At 43.3% G+C, this 26537-nt stretch overlaps 3 protein-coding genes across 7 annotated transcripts in view; 2 read left to right on the top strand and 1 right to left on the bottom strand.

Moving 5' to 3' along the window:
- Positions 1-283: 283 nt before the first annotated feature.
- On the top strand, positions 284-3571 carry aprt (adenine phosphoribosyltransferase). The gene is made up of 5 exons (XM_006641351.3): positions 284-429; positions 1673-1776; positions 1942-2075; positions 2827-2905; positions 3217-3571. The coding sequence occupies exons 1-5, from the start codon at positions 338-340 to the stop codon at positions 3354-3356; spliced, it is 549 nt and encodes a 182-aa protein (XP_006641414.1). The 5' UTR covers positions 284-337; the 3' UTR covers positions 3357-3571.
- A 983-nt stretch (positions 3572-4554) lies between these two features.
- Positions 4555-14626, bottom strand: cdt1 (chromatin licensing and DNA replication factor 1). 2 transcript variants are annotated; one of them, XM_015368000.2, is made up of 11 exons: positions 14548-14626; positions 10686-11305; positions 9179-9313; positions 8508-8728; positions 7943-8137; positions 7349-7494; positions 7036-7139; positions 6538-6726; positions 5906-6043; positions 5348-5549; positions 4555-5139 (listed from the first exon to the last, which is right to left on the bottom strand). In XM_015368000.2, the coding sequence occupies exons 2-11, from the start codon at positions 11250-11252 to the stop codon at positions 4976-4978; spliced, it is 2061 nt and encodes a 686-aa protein (XP_015223486.2). In that variant the 5' UTR covers positions 11253-11305; positions 14548-14626; the 3' UTR covers positions 4555-4975. The 2 variants fall into 2 exon arrangements, with proteins under 2 accessions (XP_015223486.2, XP_015223485.2); XM_015367999.2 differs by lacking the exon at positions 14548-14626 and adding an exon at positions 11567-12083.
- A 19-nt stretch (positions 14627-14645) lies between these two features.
- Positions 14646-26537, top strand: part of piezo1 (piezo type mechanosensitive ion channel component 1 (Er blood group)) — a 75911-nt gene continuing 64019 nt past the window's right edge. For all 4 annotated transcript variants that reach the window (XM_015367992.2, XM_015367993.2, XM_015367991.2 and 1 more), the window contains exon 1: positions 14646-14729. In XM_015367992.2, coding sequence (XP_015223478.2) covers positions 14666-14729 — 64 coding nt within the window. In that variant the 5' untranslated portion in view covers positions 14646-14665. The remainder of the gene's footprint in view (positions 14730-26537) is intronic.

The following is a 26537-nucleotide window of genomic DNA, read 5'->3' as shown; positions in this document are numbered from 1 at the left end:
AGACCTTGGCCTTGGAGAGGTGTAACGCACATTTTGTACCCCGTTGCCTTCCTTTTGCAATACTGTACCATGTACTGACTGTACAGCAAGCTGTAATATTAGTTTGCTAATTTCCTTTCTTGAGCAACGCTGTATGAAGTCAAAGAAACCGCTGACGCGCGGCTTCCGCAACAGCGCACGTGATCCTCCCCGGACGGCCAATGGCTGCTGGCTGTCCAAGTCAGCTGACACCGATGACGCAGCCCATTGGTTGGTGGGACCTGGGCTCCAGTAACTTCCCGCTTGGAGTTCATTAAGCGTGCACTGTAGCAAGTGGGCAACTGGCACGTCTGGAGCAATGGCAGGAGAAAACAGGGAAGAGAAACTGAAATACATCCGGGAAAAAATAAGACCCTTTCCCGACTTTCCGAGCAAGGGGATTATTTTCAGGTAACCTTCAAGCTTCTGTTTGTCACGATGAACATGTTTACGCGCTTCCAAGGTTAAATATTTTTTAGATATGTACTACAGCTCGCATAGTGAAGATTTTGTATCGGATACGGCTGCGGTGTGGCAGCACGCAGGTTATTCTAAAAATCAGCAGTAGCTGCTCTTTTCGATCTGTTACACGACCGCTCACCCTGTAGTGTCCGTTATCTCCTTAAAATCGTGAAACGCACAACAGCGCCGGCAGGATTCGGTGCAACTGGCATTATTGTGCAAGCACCAGTTCCCGTAAGATGTCCAGTGATCCATGCCTTAAGACACGCGTTAGTTATTGAAATATAACTTCGGAAATATTCGCATAAATTCAACCGAACTGTGATACGGTACTCCTACCTAAGTAGACCAAGTCTTTACGCATTGCGTATTATTAAAGCCTTTCTTTAAGTCGCATGAAGACTTAACTGCTGAAACGGCTTCTATTAGCCTTTTTATTTATCCATTAAAGTCTGCTTTTTCAATAATTAACCTACACGCTGTCCACGATCTCGACACTAGAAGAGCGATTTCCCTGGAAACCATTGAAATTGTGTCTGTGCCTTATCTAATTGGTGCGTAATTATTTTTCTTGTACTTAATAACGGAACGGTTAAAGGCCCGTTGGCGTCCATGTTTCTGCAGTTTTCAGCCATATCGCTTAACAAGTGTATGGGCATGTTCTGCCATCCGTTGATGGATGTGTTGCTCACATAGATGTTTAAGACAGGGAAGGAATCTCTGACGATGTTTGTAAACGTGCAGCGAAAACAACTTTTAAATGCCAGTTTATGATAAGAGCACTGTAAAACGACAACGTGGGATTACACTTATTGTTCCTCAGCTAGTGTAGTTTAACAGTTAAGTGCAAAGTGCTTCTTTTCCTTTTCTTCTCACTATAAAATAAAGTGTAGACAGTCGGTCCGCAGGCAGTGACAGAGAATACAGTGTGAACGAGTGGAGTACTTGCTGTGAGCCTTATAAAAGGGAAAACAAGCAAATGCATTAATAATAGAAGTCATTTTCTAGGCTTTATTGCACTACTTTTATCTGGATTCTTTACTATCCTCTACAGTTACAGATAGAAGAAGTAGAAGATTCTTAACAGAATAACTCTTAACAGAACTATCTTAAAAAGAAGGAAGACCATAACGGTTATAGAGTCATCTTCAGGTGTGGACTGAACTCTAAAACTATTGTGTTTTTTGCTCAGAGATATCTGCCCCATTTTGAAAGATCCAAAAGCCCTAAGCACAGTCATCGATTTGTTCGAGGAACATGTGAGGCAGACTTATCCTGATGTCGAATTGATTGTGGGTAAGTTGTTTTTAATTGCAGTTACTTATGTGGTTGTATGCTTATTCATAAACTGTGGTTTTTCTCCATACGTGTGCTTATACGGGTCAGTGCCTTGAGCCACTAGAACGGAGGGGTACCTGGTGGGTGAAGGGACTGATTGATTGGCGTTGTCCTGCTGTCTAGGTCTTGATGCCCGCGGTTTCCTCTTTGGGCCTCTGCTGGCACAGAGGCTGGGGGTGGGCTTCATCCTGATCCGCAAGAAAGGCAAGCTGCCTGGTCCCACGGCGTCCGTGGGGTACACCCTGGAGTACGGAAAGGTGAGGCGATCGGAGGTGGGGGGGGGGCCTTGCTAAACAATCTGTCCTTCTCCCCTCCTCTGTAGACAGATGTGCTGAAGGAGATCTGTCAGATTTCGGACTGATGACCTCCAGTGCCTTGGAGACAAAGGCTCTTGGGTTCACACTTAGTGAAGTGAACCCTGTATCGGTGATCGGTGTGCCAGCTGTTGTTTTTCTTGGGTCTCTTCCCTTGTGTTTGCTATCGTTCACGCTGCGCTTCCTCTGAAGTCCCTTCTCTTTTGGTATCTGAGAAAAAAGTGAAGAACTTAACTTTTTCTTTGCTGTAACAAGCTGCCTATAAATACTACCAGCTGCCCCTATTTATGTAGGTGCTTCCTTCTCCTCTCCTGTGCCTAGTGTTCCCCTGGGCACTGCAGAATAACACATTTGCTGGATGGCATTCTTCCAGACCTGTTATCATAATTCATTTGCTATTTGCAAGCCAAGCAAGTCCCCCAATCTTTTCATATTCAGGTTTAGAAAATGAACTGCCTCCCGTCTACAGTATTTGCCGAATGGAACCAACCCATCTCTTCCCGGTCTTTGCGGAATTCAGTGTGGCAGTCAAACTTTGACTCTCTGAACGGACTGAAGCTCCAGTGAGAACAGGCCCTTAGTTTCAGTCGCTGTCCCAAAGCGCGTTCTCTTTTAAAGACAAGGTGGTTATGAGGGTGTGGTTGCCCTGCTGCAGTAGCTAATGGTATCATGCTGTACCTTGATCTTTTCTCAGGCCGAAGCAGAGGTCCAGGAGGATGCGATTGAGCCAGGACAGAAGATTCTAATTATCGATGACTTGCTGGCAACTGGAGGTGAGGAGAATCTTGTTGTGGTTCGTCTTGGACACGGTAACAAACGACAGTATTGTACTAGTGTATTGGTGTGTGGATCTGGAGTGGATAGGGAAACAAGTAACATTTGAAATGTATTATTTTGTGCTTCTTATCGCCACTGGAGCATTTTCCACCAGCTGATTCAGCACCTGAGAAGTTGAAGAAATGCTTTATTTACCCCCTTTTTTAGAGCACAAATCCTAACATCAGATCACTTGCAGAGCTCCGAAGGTTTTCTGTTCATGTTTTAGATGAGCTCAGTGATCATCTTCCTTTCTGTTCCTTTTCAGGAACCCTGTACGCAGCCTGTGAGCTGATGAAGAAACAGAAAGCCCAGATCTTGGGGTGCTTGGTAGTGATCGAGTTAACGGACTTGAACGGAGCAGACCGCCTTAAACCAAGCCCACTGTTCTCTCTTGTGCACTTCTAGCATCCTTTAAACGTGTTCCTAAAAAAGTACACTCCGTTACACCTCTGTAACATCTCATGTAGGTTTGTAGTTAACTTGTTTTATACACTAATAATGGCAAACCCAGTATCTAAGAAGGAAAGCACTTCAAAGATCTTAACTGGATCAGTGTAGCCCCTTTTTTGTATTATGAAAACTATTTTTAATGAAGGACAAATAAAGGCTAATAAAGGTTATGTGTGCTGTATAAATATTTTTTTTAGATTGCACTTCTCCAAACACAGTAGACATTCCCTGAGCAGATACCCATGCTGCAGTCAATTATCAGCAGCAACAAAGGCAGGGGCAGTATGCAAATTTTGTATAGAAGTATTTTGAATAATGTGGATTCATGGTTGCATCTAACATGGAGGTGGTTAACTTAGTAACTGCCACTATTTGTTGTAGCCACAGCCAATGAAGGTCTGAAAACAATTTTAAAACAAAGCATGAGTTCTCTCACTGTTTCCATCTGTTTCTCAAGGCAGTGCAGTGAATCATTCATAGGAGTGAAGGAAAACCTTACATACCAGTGGGGATTTAACTGTGAGGCCATAAGAGAACTTAGAAAGTATTTGGTCACATTTTTTACTTTGGCAGTGAGCACATCCTGGCAGGATGTAAATGTTCAAAGAACTAGTTTAAATACTTTCTAGTCTAATAACTAGACTTCATTTGTTTTCTCAAATGATTAGCCATGCTTGAAAAAAATATGTATGGAGGCTGTACTGTAGTCTGCTGCAAATAGTTTGAACTCGCAGTGATCCTGCCTACAGTGATACCGCATGTCCCTCACTCTGCTGAGGTCTTCACTATAATCAGTGCTGAACACATCCCCGTACAACTGCAGAGAATCACACAGTGGAAATCTCATTTCTGCTGCCCAACAAAACGTTGGATGTGCTGAACTGTTCCTTTAAAGAACCCAATTTATAGATTTACTTTTATCCGTTACAGTTTAACTGGTCTGTACTGGCATGACACTCATTGCCCTAGAGTATGGGTCTGTCTGGCCCACATTCTCTTACACTAGGGGAAGGGATGGTTTCAATTGCCAAGTACCATTTTTTACCATCCATCTGTTCTTTGACTATCAAAGGCTATTAAGTCATATGAATATTTATAATGGATAAATATCCTTTGAGACATGAGGTATATAAAAATGTAGGGGGAAGACAAATTGTAAATGGAATGCTTTATTGTTATTATTGTTATGGGCAAGTGATAATGAAACCCAGGCTTAATCTTTCAAATTAAATCAGTTAGTTTCACCTATCCTGAAACAGGTAAACCCAAATTAACTGCACATTGAACACTTTCAAACATGTAGTGTTGGAATCCTCAGATCCTTAGAAGTCGCACTCCCTCCCAAAAATAAAAACATTAAAACAGTCTTATCTAGCCTGCATCGCTCCACCCGGACTCGACGCACTTACAAAGGTTTAAAAACTAAAGAGTGCTTGTCCAGTGAAGACGACAACCAAGTCTTTATAAAAAAAAAGATCCAAAAGGAAGCGGTTTAAAAACGACATCTTCCGTGTTCAAGTTTCAGACAGTTCAAAAAGTGACTCCAGTCATCCAGCTCCTCTAGGGGCTGAGGTTCAGCACCTCTCCTCGGCTTTGGCCTTCTGGCTCAGCTGCTCCAGCACCACATTCAGATCCATGTTCTTGTTCAGCTTCAGGTACAAGTCCTTCCTGACGGGGTGAATGGCCAGCCACTCGGGAGTCAGCTCTGACAGCAGTTTCAAATGCTTCTCCATCTCGCCTGAATTCAGATACAGAACATTTAATCAAAACTGGCATCACATTGAAGGAAAACTAGTATATCCCCCCGCCCCATTATAAGAAGAGTTCACAAGTGTTTAATTCCAACTCGTCCAGTAACAAAGCAGCAAACAGAAGGCCATGCAGTTAATGCATTGTAAGACGGGTGCCCTGACAGCACGCAGAAAAACGGCAGGCCGCGTACTGACCTGTGGTCATCAGCGAGCGGTGGCTAGCGATCACGCGGTTGCAGGCCAGCTCCATGATGAGCGCCGGCTTCTTCTCGGCCACGAAGACGTTGCGCAGGATCCTCGCCAGCTCCCCCAGCCGGGACATCATGAGCAGGCGCTCCTCCTGCTGGGGGTCGCGGGTCATCATGGCCTGAAGCTTCTGAGCCTCCTTTGCTCTGATCTGTGCCCAGTGAGGAGAGAGAGAGAAATAACTCTCCTTACATTGCTGGACACTCCACTCAAAAGCGCTTCACAGGAAATGGGGATTCCTCTCCACCTTTTTAAAACTGCAGACTGTGTAAAAAGAGTCCAACACGGTACTACATTAAAGTAAATAGCTCTCCCCGAGAGGCATCCAACTACAGAAAAGACAGACTGTTTTAGGCACCACTGAAAGGTGCAGGATTCGGTGATTATCTATAATGTAAGCCTGTCCATATTGAAGAAGACACACGCTCTCCAGCAGGGACTGGGACACCCTTCTGAGAGCGCTAGGAGTTATAATGTAAGCATGTGTCCATGTTGAAGAAGACATACCCTCTCCAGCAGGGACTGGGACACCCCTCTGAGAGCGCTAGGAGTAGCGGGCGCTGGCTTCGGGGAGGATTCCTGCTTGTCTGCGGCGCCCAAGCTCTCCGCGGTCTTCAGAGCCATGTTAGCCAGTGCCTTCTCCATCTGAAGAGGAGCACACGCGTGTGCAACACGACATGTCATTTCAAATGTCTGCCGTCCATTTCACTACAGACTACAGGAACCTCCACCTCAGGCTTTGGAAACACATTCTCTGTGCATCTACTCTGCAATCTAGTGGATTTATTCTTAAAATTAACTTTCGCAATGTGAGGCCCATAATACAGGTTTCTAATGTACATAAATTTACTTATTAATTCCTTACACTTATATAGCACTTTCCTAAACATGCCATAGGTAATGGAGACTCCCGTCCACTACCACCAAAGTGTAGCCCTATCTGGATGAAGTACACTGGAACGCTCCCAACACATCAGCTATCAGTGGGGAGGAGAACAGAGTGATGAAGTCAGTTCATGGATGAGGATTATTAGGAGGCCATGAGCAGATAAAGAGCTGTAGGCCTTAGCTGTGAAACACCCTTGCTCTCATGCCCCTGAAGGCTCAGTGCAGTAAACACAGCAGAAGGGGGCAGTTACCTTGGGGGTCATCAGGCTCCGGGCCTTGTTCAGCACCTCCTGGGCTGTGGTCAGTCTGTCAACCTGGGGCGGCTGGGGAAGCTCACAAGCTGGGATGTTGGGGACCTGGTCTACGTTGAAACGAGGGTGCCAGCGGGTCAGCTTGTCGTCGGGGACACTGAGGGGTGGGGTTAAGGAATCCAGAAACGCCTGAAAAGGAATGAGCACAAATAATCCGGTAAGTCAACATCGGGTAAAGACGACACTAATTGGAATAACGCACAAAAATATAGCCCCCAAGTGTTGTACAATTTCAGAAAAATAAATTTTTCATAGACCTTAAGAATATTGCTCAATACCTCCCCAGATTAACCGACGATTCTCGACACTAATGGCTGATATTCCACCCAACCTCCTCTTGCACTGCCCTTTCTTCTGGGAGGTGACGGTGAACTCTGCAGGACCCTGCAGATCAACTGCAGGACACCTGGCTTGCGCCCCGGTGCAGGTGGCCCTTACCTTGTGGTGCTCCTTCACGATGGTCACCAGCCGCTGGTGGAAGCCGCGCCGGCGCTCCAGCAGATGAGAGGCCGACAGCTGCGGGCGAGCATCACTCTTCTCCTCTACAGCAACAGTGGTTGTCAGTTAGCGGGGCCACCACAGAACACATGACTTCCTCCCGATTGATTAAAGACTCGGGTGGATTTTTAACAATTGCAGTATGGACCCCAGAGCCCATGATAGCAGCTGGGCATCACTAAATAAAAATTGCTAACAATGTAGTGTGAAGTGCGCTGCATATACCAGCACATCTAAGCGCGAGCAGGCTCACCCATGTCAATAACAGGCTCTATGGTCAGCTGGTAGCTGGACTGCTTCACCCTGTCGCTGAAGGTGGGGATGTTCTTTTCCTGCCGGAAGGTGTATGCCGTGGGGTAGACCGTCTTTATCTGGCCCACATGGCTCTCCTCAAACCGCCTGCAGACCAGAACACAGGCCGGAGGATTTTCAGCAAACCGAGTCTGTGCCGGAGGACCCTGCGTTTCCTGATCGATTCATACTTTTGCTGTGGTTTAGTTTTCCTTTCTCAACAAGACTGTCATTTTACAATTACCAGGCACTGCCTGCCTTCCAGCTGCCTTTCAATGACCAAACTTTAGAGCAGCCTTAACCAGATTCCCGGTGGGCTTTAAATTTTAGGTAAAACTAGGTATCCTTTCAGACACATTTTACTAAATGTATACTGTGCAGTTAATTCGCTCAGAGATTCAGTGATCAGTAGAAAACCTCAGAAGTACCACAGTCGTGCAGCCAATTAATGAGAACATGAGAAGAAGAAACCAGAAAGCACTGGGTCCTGTGGGAACTGTGTTTCGGGCCCCTGCTTTACAGCCTCCCAGTGGAATCTGAACGTTCAGTTTCTTACTTGTGCATCATGTCCTGGACTCCCTGCTTGACCTTAGCGAAGGTGGCAGTCTCCGAGCGGTTGAAGAGAATGCTCACAATGGTATCCAGACAGCGGAACATCTCCGCCAACATCTTGTACTTGTAGGGCAAGGACAGGCCTGGTGGCACATCCTGGGCAAGAGTGTGGTATCGCTGGTACGCTGGCACCTTCTCGCTGTGAAACAAGCAGACGCCACAGGGGAATGAGGCGCTTGCAACCACTACAAGACCTCCTACAGAGTCATGTTTTTAACAATGCTGAATTATAGTAATGGTACTGAAGCAATCATGACCCTTCAAAGCTGTAAAAGCTATTTAAGCACTAGATGTACATGTAATAAACCTTAAAATGACACTGCCTGGGCATTTCAAAACTGGAATTCTTCATGAAGAAATAAATGCAAACATCCGTAAAAATCAACTATTAAAACAAGTCTTGCCAACTTTTTTTTTTAAACTAGAATGCTAGCTCTACCATGATTCAGTCTTTCCTCCCAAGCGTGAACTGGGAAAAGCAGTGAAGTCTGCAGGCAGGGCGATCTCACCTCTCCACGGGCTCCGGCTCGTTCTCCACTTCCGCAGACTTCTCCTCCTTCCTGCGCTGGGTCTTCGCTCCCAGCTCCCGGGCTCGGTCCAGCCGGGCTTTCAGCTCTGCGGCCGGGGGGGCAGGGGTGGAGGCAGGGTGGGACCGGCCCACCAGCTGGTCCCGCTCCTTGATCTTCTGCAGACGCGCCCTGAGAGCTCCCATGTCCTCCAGGGAGAGGGGCTTGGGAGGACAGCGACAGTGAGCCAACAGCAACGCCCCACGCAGCCCAGTAACGGGCCGGGAGCCACAAGGTGTGAACTGGGGTTCCCCAGTCGACCAAGGTAAACCGACACCTCTTAATCCGAGAACCGTTTTAGTTTACTCACTAGGAACAGAACTGGAGAACACCCACAGGGAATCCCTTCATCATTTCTTAAAGTCATCAGACAAGAACAAAATACAGGAGGTGTTCGAGTGCGTCAGTTATGTTAAAGACATTTATAGAGAAGCACTCTAGGCAAGAAATGTAAATATTAAACACTAATTCTTAGAATGGGATTTGATCTGGGGGAGCCATTAGCATCAGACTCCCAGGGATCGGGAGTTAGTTTTTCAGACAGCAGATTCTCACAGAACAAACGCCGGTGATCATTTAAGGGTGGAGAGCCGAGGTCAGTCTTGGATCGTTACCTTGCCGCTGCCCGCGCCATCGCGCTGGCACACGGGGGAGGAGCCAGCACTGCGGTTCACCAGGTTCTTCACCTTCTTGTCCACAGACAGGGGGCTGGCCAGCTGGACAGTCGGCCCGGACGCTGAACCGGACACCTGCGAGGCACAGGGATAGTTGGGCTCTCTCTCCGCCAGAGACGCACAGCCTCAGATGGCGGAATCAGCTCCACGAGTTTGTGTCCCCCGTGTCTCGGGGCCCATTCTTGCAAGAACTGTTTCAAGGGCACTACACCAGTTCCACAGCAGTGGTTCCCAATCCAGGTCCTGGCGACCTCACACACCTGCTGGCTTCTGTTCCAGCCGAGCCCTCAGTTACACCATCAAACCCTCCACTGAACTTCTTAATAATAATAAAATGCATCTGTCCCCAGCTCTTAAACCCTGTTGGAGCTTTAACCATCTTCTCTCACTCACAAAACACAATCATATACTTGTGACTAGAAACAAAACGCAGATATTCAAGAGAAGCAGCTTCTTAGTCCCCAGTGATCTAGTGAAGGTGGGAATGCAGTGAAAACCAGCGAATTTCACCAGGTCCAGGATTGGGAAGCAATCCACTGACCTGCGCTTATAGGGCCTGGGCTAGCGACACACCACAAGCTCTCCAGAGGGTCTGAATGTGTTTGGATTGAAAACTGGTTCATGCACAGTACAAGGATGATGTAGATAGAGCAGTACCACAGAAGTCTGGACTAGGACCATTGTTCTCCCAATTCATATCTGCAAGAATGATCTCCATAGCGGTATATTCAGCAAACTAGTCAACCCTGCAGATGTTGGGAGAGTCGGCAAAAACCGCAGGAGCAGCCGATAAAGTACAGAACATGCAAGCAGCAAAAAAAAAAAAAACAACCTATAAATACACGATGGGAAATGCCAAGCTTAAAGAGGCTACTGCTGAAAAATATTCAGGCGTTTGAAGTCACACACTCGTCTTCTAGACAATGTGGAAAAGCAAAAAAAAAAGCAAACAATGTTAGGATACGATATCTAATTAAAAACAAAACACGAACTGGTATGGAAGCACAGCTGGAGGACATTTAAAACCTCAAACAGGAGTTGGTGGGGTGCAGGAAAAGCTACAAAGCCGAGCTGTGGAAGCCGGCACCCCGGCTGCTTCCAAGACACGGCCAGGCGAGATCCGGGGAGACATTAGCCACTGCTACCAAACAGACAAGCGACATGGGCAAAGAGGCGTCTTCTCGCTCGTAACTTTTCTGATTTCTGATATCTGGCGGAGAACCTCTTGCTCGGCGCCAACAAGACTACCGATTAAAAACACGGGTCTCGTCAAACGTGTTTTGTTTTGAACCTGTCCTCTACAAGACCCCCCTCCCGGCTCACAGAAGAATCCAGAAAGTTTGCGTTAACAGTTTACACCTTAGATTTCCGATCGTGCTGGTTTCAACCGTGTCGCCTCAACCCCGTACGAGCCTCCAGCATCCGCGAAAGAACAAGCGAACCTTACCTGCTCCTGCGTTTCTCCATCTTTGAGGAGAAGCAGCTTCTTGCGGGCAGACTTCTTCACGGCCCCCGACGCGCCGGCCGCGCTCGCCTCCCCGTCCGCGTCGGCCCGGGCGCGTTTCTTCGCCGAGCTGTGCCCGGTCCTGCGGCAGAACACCTCCGAGCTCAGGTCGAACTCCGCCTGGCTGGAGCTGCGCTTGGGGGTCCGGGGAGGGCCGACGGGGGGGTTGTCTTCCGGACCCGCAGGGAGCCCGTCGGCGGTGTCCGACTTGATCTCTGCCTCGGCTACTTCTCCGTCGCCCCCCGAGTCAGGGGCGGCTCTTTTGGAACGAGAGGCCCGCGCCTGAACAATCGCCGACGGTTCCACGAGCTCCAGCCCCGCTGCCGCCGGACAATCGGCGTTCTTCCTTCTAGAACGCGCGGTTCTGGAAGCCCCTCCGGTCCCTGCCGGTCCGCCCAGAACCACAGCTTCTCCCGCCGCCTCGTTTTTCTGCCGTTTGCTCCGCAGAACCCTATCGACACCCCCTTTCTTATTCTGCGCAAAGTAATCGGTTACCCGAGCCTGAGCCATTGTGCTGGATATAGGCAAATCCGAGCTTTGGAAGCGGGGTAAAAGCCTTATTCCTGAAAGCGATGCAAAACAAAAGGGGAGAAAATCTCCAGAATAAAATAATTTATTGCCAACCCGGTAACTTACATTACGTCCTGGACTGTCTCACAGCTCTACACGCAGCGCCGTAAACTACAAGCGAAATGAAGCGTCAGTCTACCCCTACAAGCTCAAATGTGCAAATTCATTTACGTTTCAGTCACCACGGCTAACTGGGGATTCTCTTCCACGCTTTAAAATCTAAAAGGTGATGCATCCAGACCCTTCCCCCTCACCTTGTTTCTCAGTGACCGGAAGCCGCAAGCGGGCGAAATGTAACAAACTTTCGCGCGAAACGCGCCCACGTGACTACAGGGGGTTGGGCTGTCAGAGCCGCCCGCCCCCCGGAGACCTGATCCAGCCCGGGAATAGTTTACAGGCAGGATATGCAAACACAAACTTGCGCTTCACGACTAAATGTCAACGTGGCGTGCAATGTATTTTCTCTCGTTAGCGAATTGGATCATCTCGTTGTCAAAAAAAAAAACATTTCTAGGACGGAGCTTTATTGTTAGTGACGTACGCTTTCCAACGTGACTTTCTCGCCCTCCATTGCGATCAGAAATGGACCAGAAATTACGTTTTCGGGATTTCCTTATTTATTTCTAACCACTAGCCCAAATGAGGACCGGATTCATTTTGTTTGGCCCCTGCAGGTGGCTTTTAAGGGGTTTTATAAACAATGGAATTGGTCTACGCCTATGATTTTGAACTAAAATTGATTTATCACCTTCATTAGTTAATTGAAGCCTTACTTGACGTTAGAAGTTGCTTCAACTGAATATTTGCATTTTATTTCTACTTACAAGTCTGGAATTTAATTTCACTTGCAAAACACAATCATTAAAGATCCAACATGTTAAAGTACTGGGAACAAACAGTTCAGACTAATCGTATTATTATTATTATTATTAAGTCAGTGGGGGGTTTGCTTCTGTAACTGAAGGATAGGCTGGAACAAGACCCAGCAGGCGTTGACCAGGTCTGGGAACCACTTCCTTAGAGGCAAATAAAAACCGCCCAGACATAAAAATGCTCTGCTGATCACAGGACAGTTACCCCAGTACGCAAATGTGATGATTTCTGCGGATGTTACTTAAATTGTAATGTAACATTGTTATAAATACTGTTACGTGAACTCAGATAACCTATGCATTGTAACAATTTATACTGCTAAAAGAGCTTAATATTTTTAGCCTTGAACCGGGAGCCCACGCAGGGAACTGTCCAGTTTTCGAAATCCCCAAAGGTCTTTTAATAATAATAATAATAACTTACACTTATATAGCGCTTTTTTGTACACTCCACTCAAAGCGCTTTACAGGTAATAAGGATCCCCTCCACCACCACCAATGTGCAGCCCACCTTTTGGCAAAGTCACCCAAAAACTAACCCTGAGACACGAACTAGATAACACTACTGGAAGCTGCGCGAAAGTACACTTAAAATCGAGAATAAGAGGTCATTTCTTTTCGCAAAAATCGACCTATCAGTGCCGTCTAAGCCGACAACATCTGGAGTCCTTTCATAAACGTTGAGAAGCAACTACAAAACGGGCTACCCAAGATTGAATGGCCTCTTCTCGTTTCACCGAACAAAGGTTATCATATTCGGTACCGATGTTTCCTTACTTGTCGTACAGCGTTAATGTTACGTTTCTGGCTTAAGTGACCTTGTACAAATATATAGTACAGCACACTTGATCCACTACATCAGCGCCAAGAACAATGTGATCTAGTTTTACACCAGCAGGGGGCGCCGTTATCAACGAATCCGAAGTCGCCGACACCGCATGAAACGTGGGTTGTGTTTGTGTCCACTGAACAGTACCCGGCACGTAATATGCACGGTTGACTGGTAGATACTGAGCTGGTATTCTGCAATGGATTTAAGCTAAAATGTCCGGTCGGCTAAAAAAAGACGCTTCAGTTTGTCAGCGGACCTGCTGGGCCGAATCGTAAAGAGTAAACAAGGAGACAAGCACCCACAGGTTTGGAAAATAGTTGAAGGCTCAAGTACTGTGTTGCGTTTACCGTGACAGTAAGAAACGCTTTGGACTCGCTGTGCCCCCGCCGAGGTAAGAGTGAAAACAAGCTTCTACACGTATTGAAAAAAAGTTTTTAAGACTATACTACGGAGAATAGCAAAGCAATGCGATAAATTATAAAAGTCTAAAGGAAACCTGAAGTAGGCACACTTGGCACATTTACTCACAAGGGCATTTTCTTAAAACAAACATCTATTTTTTTCTCCCGCAGTAACGAATGGTTTTATATGTACGAGTAATCGTACCCGACGCTCCGATATTTACCCAGAAGGTCTTAAATGTGGTTGTTTTCTCCCGGAGACGGTGTAATGCTGTCATTGCGCATGGCATCAGAGCTTGGGGGAATGTACGAAACTATTTCAGCCCGTGCACTGAAAATAATTCAGCTTCGCACACACGGCTCGGTGTATGAAGTCATTAATTCTCGAGGATGCGTGAGTTACCAAACAGAAACACCAAATTACACGCATTATTAGTTGACGAAGAAGTCTTCCCGAGAACTGTCAGCTGAAGCAACGCGCCTCGTATTATTGCAGTAGTTTGGGGCTGGATTTAGAATAGGAAGCTATAGACCAGTGGGCGCTTCCACAGTCGTGGGTGTAGTTACTTAGCATCAAAGTAGTACTTAGGTAGACGGATCAGCGACTCCAAAGGCAGCCTGATACCTATTCAGGACGAGGAACGCACGGCACAAGTGTTTAAACTGCAGAAAACGCCACAGGAGCCCAAACTACCGCAGATAGCAAGACGCGCCGTCGCATCCGTGGTGAGTTTAGAAAAACTGAAAAGAACAGTTGGCTCTTTTATTACAGCGCCGGTGATTCAGTTTTTCCATGCAGATATTTTTTTTTTCTTCCAGAGACTATCCACACGAAGCGGAGGACCCTGGACGAAGTGAAAGAAGAAACAGGGGGGGATTCTTGGAAAAGTTAGGCGCTCTCTCTCTCTTTTTTTTCTGGCTTGCGTGAAGAAGAATACGACGAGAAGCGTGCACAGGAAGAGATGTCACGGGGATGTATAAAAAGATGCACTGGAGTTGATGACTTTGAACACTATCCGCTGAATATGAACTTCGCGGGCACGCCGAGTTTGTAACATGGAGTGACGGTCCGGCTCGGTTTCTCCCCCTCCCCTTTTCCGAGTTTTCTCAAAAGCGCTTTTGATTGTTACCTTCAGCGGTGCCTTCTGAATGGAATCCGAGTAGCTCTGCTGGAATTCGCTGCGAGTCCGGGAATGCGTGGAGGAGGCTGGCTGGGATCGTGAAGGAGCCTTCAGCCAGGACGCGCCTATGGAAGTCCAGGTGCTGTGCGGACTGCTCTACTGCGTGGTGTTGCCCGTCTCCTTACTTGCAGGTAAGTGTCCGCGGAGGACTTTGAAAATCACGTCCCCGCACTGTGTGGGCAGAAGGCTGACGATATCTCCTTTTTGTTTTTTTGGCCACACGAGGAGTGATTTTTCGATAATGGGTAGATGTAAGATATCACTTGTTTCAAAGATGCCTACTGTACCTGAGGTCTGTCTAGACGACGTGGGGGGAGTCAGTTAACCAGAAACTTCTTAAAGACGAGGTTTGCGTGGTGTATGGCATACGTTTACACAACGGATATTCATTATTATATTAATCAATCCTTGCATTTAAATAGCATCCACCCCCCAAAAAGCGTTTTACATATAGGAGACCCACTTGATGTTGGACCCGCCTGGGTGACTCGCCCTAACAAGTCATTTAGAGAAGTGAGATACCGACCGCCTCACAAGTTTAATTAAAGGGAGTGTGACAGTAGGGAGGCCAAACTGTACACAACAAAAGTCGAATGTGAAACGTAGGGACGGACATAGAGATAAAAATCATTATAAACTTTGGTAAGTCATAGTAACGGTTCTTCTAAATGTTAGTTTTTGAAGTGTGGCCCACTGAAAATTCCTTCTGAGTTTTGTCTGGTAACACACTCTGAACACATACTGAACAAGAGGCTAGTTCATTTATTTATTCAGTAAAGTGAACGGGAAAGGAAGTTTGTTCAAAAAAAGAAAAAAGGACATTACTAGCAATTCGCCACTCTAAATAGCTACCAATATTTTATATAGGCCTGGGAAAGCAGTGATCTAGTACTGATCTAGCATTCTCTATCTTTATCTTTCTCCCAGCTTTGTCATCAAAGGATGGTCTTCATTGATCCGCTGGTCAGAATAAAGTATCATTGATTCAGAATAAAGGGCATTTTGTTTATTCTTATGCTGTAGTTATGTGTTTGTTGCTGTTTACAACTACAGTAAATGTTAACGTCCTCATTTGTTAAATAATTGAGAAAGTGATAAGACAGTTCAAATGTGACGTCCAGTTGGAGGCACACAACAGGACTTATTGCCAGCCTGCCTTGTAGACCAGCAATGAACACAATTCTTAAAAATTACTATGTTGCACTTTTCAGAAGAATTTTTAAGTCCAGCCCCTTCAACTGCATTAAATCCTATTTTTAAGAGAGCATAAAGGTTTCTTTCTTTAACACATTATTTATTTGTGGGAATACATTGAGGATTTATGAATCTCCCTATTATTTAGGGATTATTAGCTTAGTATTTCTGCAATGTAGTGCCATCAGTAAATTCCTTTACTGAATATACTTTTAGGATCTGTGAAGGAGTACAGCATGTGTCACAGATCTAAATAAAACAGTATACAGAGTTGCAGCAGTCGAGCAGTGTATAATAGTTTATATAATAGTTAAAATTGGTTAATTATTCATTGGTAATGTATGTTTAACAAAGAGGGCATATTAGTTAACTTAGAATAAGGTGCTTAGAATATGAATATTAAGACTGTATAGAGTAGAAGGTAATAATAGGTTCTGTATTCTGTAGGTAGTGGAGTCCTGAGATAAAGGCTTTGTCCAGTCATTGTGTTTATCAGTTTGTTCAGGCAGTGTGATAAGAACACAAGAGTGAGCAGTGGGCTTCTGACCAGATAAGAGAAATGTGTGAAGCTGTTGTGGGTTCAGTATTGCAGTGACAGGCTATAGCTTTATGCAGCAATATGCATCACACATTCCATTGAATAATGGGGTGTGTGAGCATGTCTTTCTGTCAAACCCTAATGTGAAGTATTAACAAAATGCCTTTTTTCGCCCACCTGTAAGAAAATATGCCTAGGGTTTGGACCATGTGCAGTAGCAGTCTTTATTTTATTTTTCTCTAAACGTACTGTATAAACATTCACTGGCTAGGTCTGCGTCTTAAAAAGTGAAGTCTCGAAACCTGGGATTGCCCTGGCACATCTGCATCTGGCTGTATTATGGAAGGTATGGGTAGTAGAAGCCGCTGTGGGACATCAGGAGAAGCCAACGACGGCCAATTATTCCTGTGTCAGGCTGCCAGTGCACTTAGGCCAATAAATTGCGTATGAGTCACTCTGGAGAAACTCCACTGAACAGGGATTACGGCTAGGAACCGTCTGATAACATTAACAGGCTTTAGCAAAGGTTTGCTTAATGCCTCCAGAATGGTACATTTCAGTGGTGCAAATAAAATCTTCATTATACTTCATTTGTTGAAAGTAACAGTTCACCTTCAGTTGAAGCCACACTTCTGTGGAAGAGTGAAAGAAATATGAGTTTTTGGACAATCATATGAATCTTATTTGGATTTAGCAAAGTGGAGTCCATTTAGCAAAATGTTTAGTTTTCCTAAAATTGACCTAAAGGTCTACCTTAGAATTTCTAGCTCATAGTGGATGCAAACATCAAAGGGAGAGTTGAAAAAATATTTACTATATTTGTATTTTCTCATCTATGTTCTAAACAGTTTTTGCACTCGTTGGAGATTGGAGACTCTCATTGAAAATCAAAGGTTTACCAAATGAGTTTAGCAGTTTAGCAGACCATCCAGACATGAAGTGAAGTTTCTGGAAAGGAACAGAGTAAAGTAAGGATTTTTCTATACAATGTGCAGTTCATTATTAGACGTGTAACTCATCACCTTCCTTTCCTGAAGAGACGAGTGGCCTATCAGTGCCAGGTGCTTTTTCTGTAAACCCGAGTCATTTTTCAGTGGACAGCAGGATGTGTCTGCTCAATTGATCATGCTCCTGCTGCTGAAGAAACAGGATCTGCTTGCTAGGAAATAGCGAAAGAGAAGCAACAAGTAATACCTGGGTAGGAATTTAATCACATGCAAATAGAAATGTAAAAAGTGAGTCACTTGGCTTAAATAGGGAACATAGTGACTGACACGACTCTGAAATCATACTTTAAAAAAGTGTATTATCTTGGTCGCGGAAAATGGGAATACAGAAAGTAGTATTTTGGCCTTCTCAGGTTGCTGTGACATAGTTGGCCATGTAAATATAGATTTTAATTTTTACTAATCTAATTTTTATACTGTGAAATAATATTGCTTTAATATTATTAATTTTATTTGCATTTAAATGTGCTTTATGTTCTTTTTATTGTAGCAGGAGCTAAAAACATTTCAAGCACTTTTTCTTTCCTTAAGACCTGAATGGCAGAGAGACCTTTTTTGAAAGCACTGTTTTCATTCCTTTTTCAGTTGTGTAGTCCGTAAGGTGTCCTGGCACATGGGGTGATTACATTACCCTTGTGGTCTCCATGGAAGTGAGAAAGTGGTCCGAATCGGTTACTTTTTGCCTAGGATCCAGTTCTGCAGACGGATTCTCTTGGTTTCATTTGGTTTATCTCTTCATTTGCACATATTTGTTTGGGGGACGGGGCAGATTTAAGCTGAGTTTCTAATGAAGACTTCCCAAACTTCTGCAATTGGCAGGGCTTTTCTGTGTGATGTCACCGGAGGATGTGGCACCTGTCACATGAGTCATCTCTGCTACACAGGAAACGGGCTGCCTCTGCCGTTACTTACTGCCACAAGTGTGGTCTACCAAGTCTGGGCCCTGGTTTTAACTTTAGATTTGGTCATTTCGCAATCAGTTTATCCCCAAATCTGACAGCACATGTTTGTATAGAACGTGTAATATTCTTAATATCAGAGAGGCAAAGCTATGCTAATACGCCAACTGCAGTAACAACCACAGAAATCTTTAGTGGTGAGCATGATGTGCATTTTTAATAATCTCCCTGCTTTTTGGCCCAAATCTGCCTTGTAGCGGGTCTTTGCCTCATTGTCTTTGTGAAAGAAAGTGCATCCTAGAGCAGGACCTCTGACTCTTCTTCTCTCTGAGATGAAGAAAATCGCTAAATGAATGGTTCTGAAATAACCCTTGAAATGATATTTTCCCCTGCTAATGTATTGTGCAATGAACTTCTTGAATTAATTAAACCAGGACCACTACAGTACGTACCTCCTACAGTCTTTTAAATGTGCATGTGGTTTTGGCACTTTTTTTTTAATGAGGTTGAAATCTGCAGGTAAAGACATTGATTCATTTCTGCAAGACAACCCAGGAAGGATGCCTGCCGTGTTCAAGTTTAAAGTGCTTATAAGGTTTGATGTTTGGAGCATGAGCCTGTTTAATAGACAGATTAGTAGACTGGTTTTTAAACCAAGATGGTAACTGGCTAGAGATGTGTGTCACCGACTAGGAGCTGATTCAGTAAGAGTTAAGGTTATATTTTGGTGGTTAAGGTACTGCTTGCTGGACTGGAATCTTCTGTGATTTTAGTGAAGTTTATATTGAAATGAAAAACCTAAAATTCATCTAGGTTAGAATACCAGTACAGGGCAGTCTCTGAGTTAATGTGTTCCAGAGTACGTATGATACAAAATAATGTCAAGCACCCGTGTGAATCAGATGTTGTGCAATCAGATGCAGAATATTCGAGATTTACTTACCCCCTATTTGTATTTACCTTTTTGTTCTTTTTAGTGCTATTATGGATAATGCAATTAGTGCTATTTTGTCATTGGATGTGTTTTTGTATACGGGGGAAAAATTTGACAACCTTCCCAGCAGTATTAAATGGAAATAAGGCTACTAATATTATTTTTGTGAAGAAAAATATTACTGTTTCAGCTTAAATTTGCCAGCCATTCTTTGAAAAATAAAAGAGCTGAATGTGCTGTTTACTGTAGGGGTGTTTTTCTCTTTGTTTTACAAAGCAATGATGTTGGCTCAAACTGTAGTTATTTTTAGTCAACAAATTACAACAAAGCACACCTTCTTAATAAAACAAACGTTTATTAGATACAGGCTTTGCTTTAACTGAGCAAGGTAGCTTTTTTCACAGCGTCTGTCCCTTTTGCCCTTGATTTAAAGCAGGCATCTAGACTTTGAAGCGATCCAGTTCTGTTTAAGCAATTAGAGAGTTATTTATGACTACACACGTCAAGAAAGAACAATTGGTGAGAGAAGCTATGAAATAGAACTGGCAGCCTATCCATTATTTGAGCAATTGTCTAAAGCCCCATTCCTACTCCGTGAAATAAACATCCTACCAGCTCAAGGCTGATAAATCATGTTCTGCAAATCTTTCTGTTCATTTTGTACATGACTGGATTAGTTTAGCTCCTGCACCATAATGGTGGCAATGCACTTCATCATTGCTTAATGACCCCACACTGTCCACTCTGATATACTGAAGGGTAAACATCCCTTACTTCAGACATTCGGATATTAAATCTTGGCCTGAAAAAAAGTGTTCTGGGGTCGAGGGAGCTACGAAACCTTCTGATTGTCATGTTAATGAATGTCTCTTTAAATTCCTTATGCAGCTTCATATTTCTCAAGGACTTGGGTTGATAGGATTTATTCTCTATTTATGCTGCAAATCACTTACAGCACCTGCACCTTTAAAAAATGCTGTTGTAATAACTTCTCTACCAAAGGAACCAAAAATAATGCTCGTCTTAAATCTGATTTTATTCGTGCTGTAGTTCTGGTTAGTTTCATGCATTGAAAAATTTAGCCCAGGCCAAGAGTTTTTTTTAAACCAAACATTAGGACCAATTGCAGTTTAGCACAAAGTGGGCTTGTGAGAAGTGTTTCAGATTTTAACCCCTTTAGAGTGGAGTAGGTTTGAGGTCATTTTTGAAAATGCACCTTACAGACAAAGTGACAGAAACAAAGCAATACTGCACTAGATCCCAGAAGACAAATTATTGCCAGTAAGCAATGATTTGTGAAGCCAGTTGTCCACTTCATATCTAAACATGTTAAAAAAACTACTTTCCCTTGAAATTGCATGTCCTGATAAACATTTGTTTTTAATTCTGTATATAATGTTATATATAACATTATAATACAGTATAATGTTATATATAATGTGCTCTCAGATGTTAGATTTTTCTCATGTATTTGCACTGTATCTTTTACTTTATCCTAAGATGAAATAGTTGGGGCTAAAATATTTCTGGTGAAACATCTGTTTCTAAACTTATTTTTGTATTTTAGAAAAGAATACACCTTTCTACATTTAAATGCAGTTACAGTCTGCCACAGTGTTCGGTGTTACGCACCGTGATTCCTGCTAAAGATCTGTTGCCTCATAAATAGAAATGTGTTCTCTCAGTGTTAATTGCGTTTCTGAAATGATTAGTGTGACAGTAACACAGGAGAGGCACAGAGCAATGAACATGGACTGGAGGACCCAGTGGAACTGTGAGTTGTAAATTGCATTTTGTACCGTTGATTGTAAATCTCAGGACAGTGTTTGTTTTAGCGCTCATGGTCATTAGGAATGCCCAGGGCTCTGTGGAATTAAATTAATTTTTCCATAAAAACAGGATGCAGTGGGTGAGTCTGTTGCCCTAATCTTCCGTTAACAATAGAATATAAAAGATTAATTCTTTCATACTTGTTTTAATGATTTCTCTAAAAACTACATAACATTAGGTTTGTTTTTTTAACAAAAACCTAAAGATCAGCATTCGTGTGTGGATTTCAATTAGGTCTATATGAGTTTATGATTTTTAATGTAGTTCACTTTGTGCAGTAACTTAGATACAGTACATATAATAATATTTAAGACATATATTGTGAAATTTAAGTTTAAATGTGAGATCTATAGTGGATAATTCTTTAAAGAGTTTTGTCAGCTTGTTTTTCTCTAGGAGACATTTTTAAAGCCGAAGGGGCAGTAAGAGTTATTTTTCTATTTGATGAGCTTAGATATGCTAGGTTCAGAAGGGCTAGAAATGCTTCCTTCAGAATGATTTGTCTCCCATAAATACATTATGTTACTTGAACCTGAACACTTTCATGTCTAAAAGCCACCACAGACATTCTTAAAGCCAGTGTACTGGTTTTTAACTAACTCATATTTAAGCAAAAGGTGACTTAATTGATGCGTTTCAACTCAAGGGATCCCAAAGCTCTCTACAGCTAGGACTGGACCTGAGCTGCCATTGTGCACCAGGAGCCCCACTGCATAGCAGATTGTGCATGCAGTGAGTGAAGCTCTGCCTGGGTACTTGGGTAAACAGTCTTACTATTTCACTTCAGAAAGTACACAGGACCTTGGTTTATCCCCTTGGCTGAAAGGAAGCTACCATAGAAGGTGCTATCTTTGGGTTGCATTTCAGATTTTTTGAAAATCTGAAGGAAACATCCTAGAGTGTTAGTGTTCACTAGCACCATGCAGATCACAATTGTCAGCACACTGAAGCTCAGCAGGTGTGAGCCTGGCCACTAGCTGGGAAAGCTAAGGTTGCTGCTGGATGAGGTGTTAGTGGGACCAGTAGGGAGTGCTCAGCCTGCAGTGTGTGTGGGATATCATGCCCCAGTAGAATGATGGGGACACTATACTGTAAAAAAAGGCGCCGTTCTTCATCTGAGATGTAAAACCGAGGTCCTGACTCTTGTTGGTCATTAAAAATCCTAGGGCGTTTCGCAAAAAGAGTGGTTGAGTTAACCCTGATTTCCTGGGCAAATTTCCGCCTGTCCTTTACCAGTCATGGCCTTCTAATAATCCTATCTCTGAACTGGCTTCATCACATGTTCTCCTCCCTACTGAGAGCTGGTGTGTGGGAGCGTTCTGGCGCACTATGGCTGCCAGTGCATCATCCAGGTGGGGCTGCACACTGGTCAGGGTTACACTCTCTTTGAATGGAGTGTAATGAAAAGCACCATATAAGTGCAATGATTATTTAATGAGAGAGTGACTTTTGCTGTAAAACATTATATAATATGGTCACAAAATCTGTGCCTCCTAGCCATATCACCCCTTCAAACACTTAGTTCCAATTTTTATTGTGTTTTCTGTTTTAATTATGCATCAGAAAGCTTCCAGGAAAGTCTTAGCCTCCAACAAATCTTCTTTTATCAGCCTTGAGCAAACAAGTTTCATGCTGCTTCTTACACTTGGACAGACAACCCCTAGTCCTCTCCAGTATTGTCAGCTATTAAATTCAGATACAACATAAGAATAATTGATATTAATTAAAGGGAGCGTGCATTGCATCCCACATTCTCAACCCATTTTGCCTTGGAGATCTCACTTGTCATTAATTTTGCAAGACATTAGGCTTAAGTTTCTGAAACCTGGAGTAACATATTCCATTAAGATGATTCCAAAGAGCATAAGGACGTCAGATGAAATTATTTTTCCATTCCTGGATGCAGGAGCTGTGGGGAAGATTTCAGATGATCGAGTGCATTGCGGGAGATATTGCTCACTGAGCCCTAGATTTCAGTGTGACAATAATGGGAAAGCCAGGATGCTTTGACTCATTTTTTGGAGTTCAATCAATTGCTTGTATAAACCCCAGAAAGCACACAAAATCTATTGTGTTTTGTTCATGGTAGCCATGGAAAAGAAATATTACAATAATGGATCAAAATGCACCTTTTCCATTAAAAGACACAAGTGAAGAGTGAAGAGATTTGTTTGCAAAGATTAACTTTTCTACCAATGATATGTTATCTCGTTGGCCTTTGTCAGCCCTTTTCAGAAGGGGTCTTACAAAAGAGTGGATTTAGTCAGTAAATGTATTTTTTTTCAGTATTATAGCCTCTCATTCTAGTGTCATCAAAATCTGTTGGAGGACTTTCCCTGCCACTGGTAGGTTCTGAGCATTGATACATGAATTCTTTACCATAATGAATCACATCCTGTTTAACAATATCATGCATTGTGAGGTTATCTGTCTGGGACAGGCAGTGCAGCTGAAAGGACAAGAAATCATGAATTAAGCATATTCCCAGACGAATCTTTTTGTTTGTTGTTAGCAGGGAGAGTTTAAAGTGTTAGTTTATTGGTGAGATTAACATACTGCATAATTTTATTTTCACATAATTCATTTATACTGCTACCTTCAGTTCCAGTGTGAAGTAAAATGAATGGGCTACAGTTTGTTTTATTCATTCATTTTTTCAGTTCAATTAACAGCTTTAAGTGAATGTCTTTTGTTTGTGAAGCTCACCAGTCTAAACACAAATTGCAAAAGGAAAATACTCTACTAAACTGGCATTGCATACTTAAACATTTAGACAGATCTATAAGGTGTGATATTCTATAGTGATGTAGAAGAATGAGTAGTTTCTTAATCAGAGAGGAGAAGTGCTTCACTGTTTAGTGAAGCAGGAGCTCGTTTGTATCAGCATGAGGGATCCTGACAGGCTTATGACAGGAGACATGAGAGCATATACAGTATGGCGCTGTAGCAGAGCTGTGAAAATATTATCGGGCTGGGACTCACCCTTCCTTAATGCGTGGTGCAAATTAATCAGCAGGCAATAGGATATTAGTAATAGTCCCTTTGGGTTCCTTCTCACTTGATCACTCCTGAGTTCTCCTGGCCTAACCAGGACAGACCCCCCAGTTATCTGTCACTGCAGGAAACATGTCCAATTCCCCATCTCTGTCAGCTGGGAAAAGCTGTTAGAAATCTGTACGTGCACAATGGCCGATCCTGCAGATGACCGAAACCTGAAGCCAAGCTATGAAAATAAATATAGACTTTTAAGTGTTGTCTTTCATTAAGGCAGGAAAACAACTTATGGCATTTGTAGACCTCATATGATCCTAAGGGAGAGCTCATGCTGTTGGAGGCTTTGAATGTAAATCATATATAGAAACATGAAGTCAGCATTAAACAAGTTAGCAGAAAACGGAAAGAGCAGAAACAAACCAAAAGCATTTACATGTAGGCTATTCTTTTCAAGAGCCAAGATAGCTGATGATGATGCTGGTCAGCACTTGGACAGGAAATCTGTAGAAATAGGAAGCTGTGGCTTGAGGCTTCTTTTAATTATTTAAATATTGTGTGCAGATACTTCCAATCTAGTGCCATTAAAAACATCAGGAAATTCTTTCAGGCTAGATTAATTTTATTTATTGTAACAAAATTTTGATAAGGCACAAAAAGAATATTAAAGAGTGTTTTTAGTATTGTCACATCCACTAACCCATAGATGATAAAATGCCTAACCTGATTTGGATAAACCCATCTTGATCTCATTTTGCTGTACAGTTGATAACGAGTGTTCAGTTGTTCTCAAGGGAGTTTGCTTGGCCTGTTGATAAGGCTCATCAGGTGACATCCTGAGCTCCATGAGTAGATCAGGCTTCTAAATCTGAGCTGTTAGAATCTTTTGTTAAATTCTTCAAGAATACCTACAATGATGTTTTCTCTAGGGTGTGTAGATGGTTCATTGTGGGATGCAAAAGTGTTTCAATATAAATCTGAGCAGATTCTATCAATAAAGTATTTAGACTATTTGAAAAGTGCCTTGGAATAAAAGGTTTGGCAAAACTATAATGTAGTTTTTTGTAAATGACATTCGAAATATATGCAACTGATTAGCTTGCTTGTTAACTAGTGTTTGTCATATCAATAGGCTTACTGCTTTAAATCCTAAAAAGTTCTGCACAAGTGTTTGGAGATTGATAAGTTCTAAAATGGCCCCTGAAAAGAAAACAGAATCCCTCATTCCTTTCAAGACTCTTCCTTTTTTATCACTGACTGAACCAGAATGGTCAGTTCGATGTGAAAACAAAAGTAAGCTTGAGAAAGAGTTCTGAGCGGGATTAGGGCAAAGAACAAGCCTTTTGTTTTGCAATTCCAACAAGATGGAACTGACTGCAGCCAGTTTTCTGAATCATAGCTGTGCCGCTGTTTGTGTTTTGTTGGTCGTGGGAGATATTATCACTCCGACCTTACCTTTTCTCTGGGGCAGGGTTAGCCCTGCGTTTCCTACGCCTGTGCCTGCCAAAGCAGACCGTGAACAGTCGTTACAGGTGGGCTACAACGCGCCCACAAAGCATGCGTTATATCTGCTCTTGTGGGCAGGGCTGTTGCTAGGCTCAGGAACAGCTTGACCCGAAGTGAAAGTCATCAGTTTATGACCAAACCAAAAGTTGTAGCAGGCTGTAGAAACAGTTCACCAGCATTTGCTGATTTATTTGATTTGGAGTTGTCCTCATGACCTCTAGATATCATTGTGAGTAGTCCAAGTCTTCTGGCAGACAGCTGGTTTAGTGTGGCTGTAAGGTTTAACAAATAGAAGCTGCTGACCTTGTCCGCTGGCACTACCTGTCACCATTATTTCATGTCTTCCAGAAAAGTAAGTGGAGACGCAGTGCTCTCAAGTTACAAGCCTGTGGTTGGTGCTGTGAACATGATATGAACCTGTGTACTCCAGTATGCACGCTCATGAGTAATTGTGTCTGACATCAGTCTGTATTAAACATTAATTATTTCACTCTTACCTCACACCCCTTTCAAATAAGGGAATTATTGTCTAATGTCTTGCAGACAGAAATCGAATGAATGCACAACTATTAAAATCATCGTCTTTGAAAATCCGGAAATGAAGAAGAAGGTGCAGCCCTCGGGCTTATCATTTGTTTTATCTATCTTTCTCATAACAAACTTCATCTGACTGAATGTGAATAAGTCAAGCAGAAGTTATTCAAACAAACCGTGACTTATGGGAAGGACTCAGGAACAGGAGAAGACTCGGTCAGAACTGTCTGAACGGACCCTGAGAACAAAGAATTTTGGCCAGAAGCTTGGACATACTGTATGTGAGACCATGGTAGATAACGCTTGGAAATTAAAAGGCATGCCACAATACTGAAATGTGAAAATTCAAAGGGCTCATAGTTAAATAAGTGGGATGTTAACACTGGCTACTTTTAGATGTGTGAAGCTTCTAAAAATTCTACTGTGTTGTTCCAGGTGTGCCTTATCGCTTGTTTAGTATTCACAGTACCTTCCCTTTGTGGCTGGTGTTGAGCTGCGCAAATGCC

Source organism: Lepisosteus oculatus, chromosome 20 (genome assembly GCF_040954835.1).
Source record: "Lepisosteus oculatus isolate fLepOcu1 chromosome 20, fLepOcu1.hap2, whole genome shotgun sequence".
NCBI lineage: Eukaryota > Metazoa > Chordata > Actinopteri > Semionotiformes > Lepisosteidae > Lepisosteus > Lepisosteus oculatus.
This window is presented reverse-complemented; position numbering and strand designations above follow the sequence as displayed.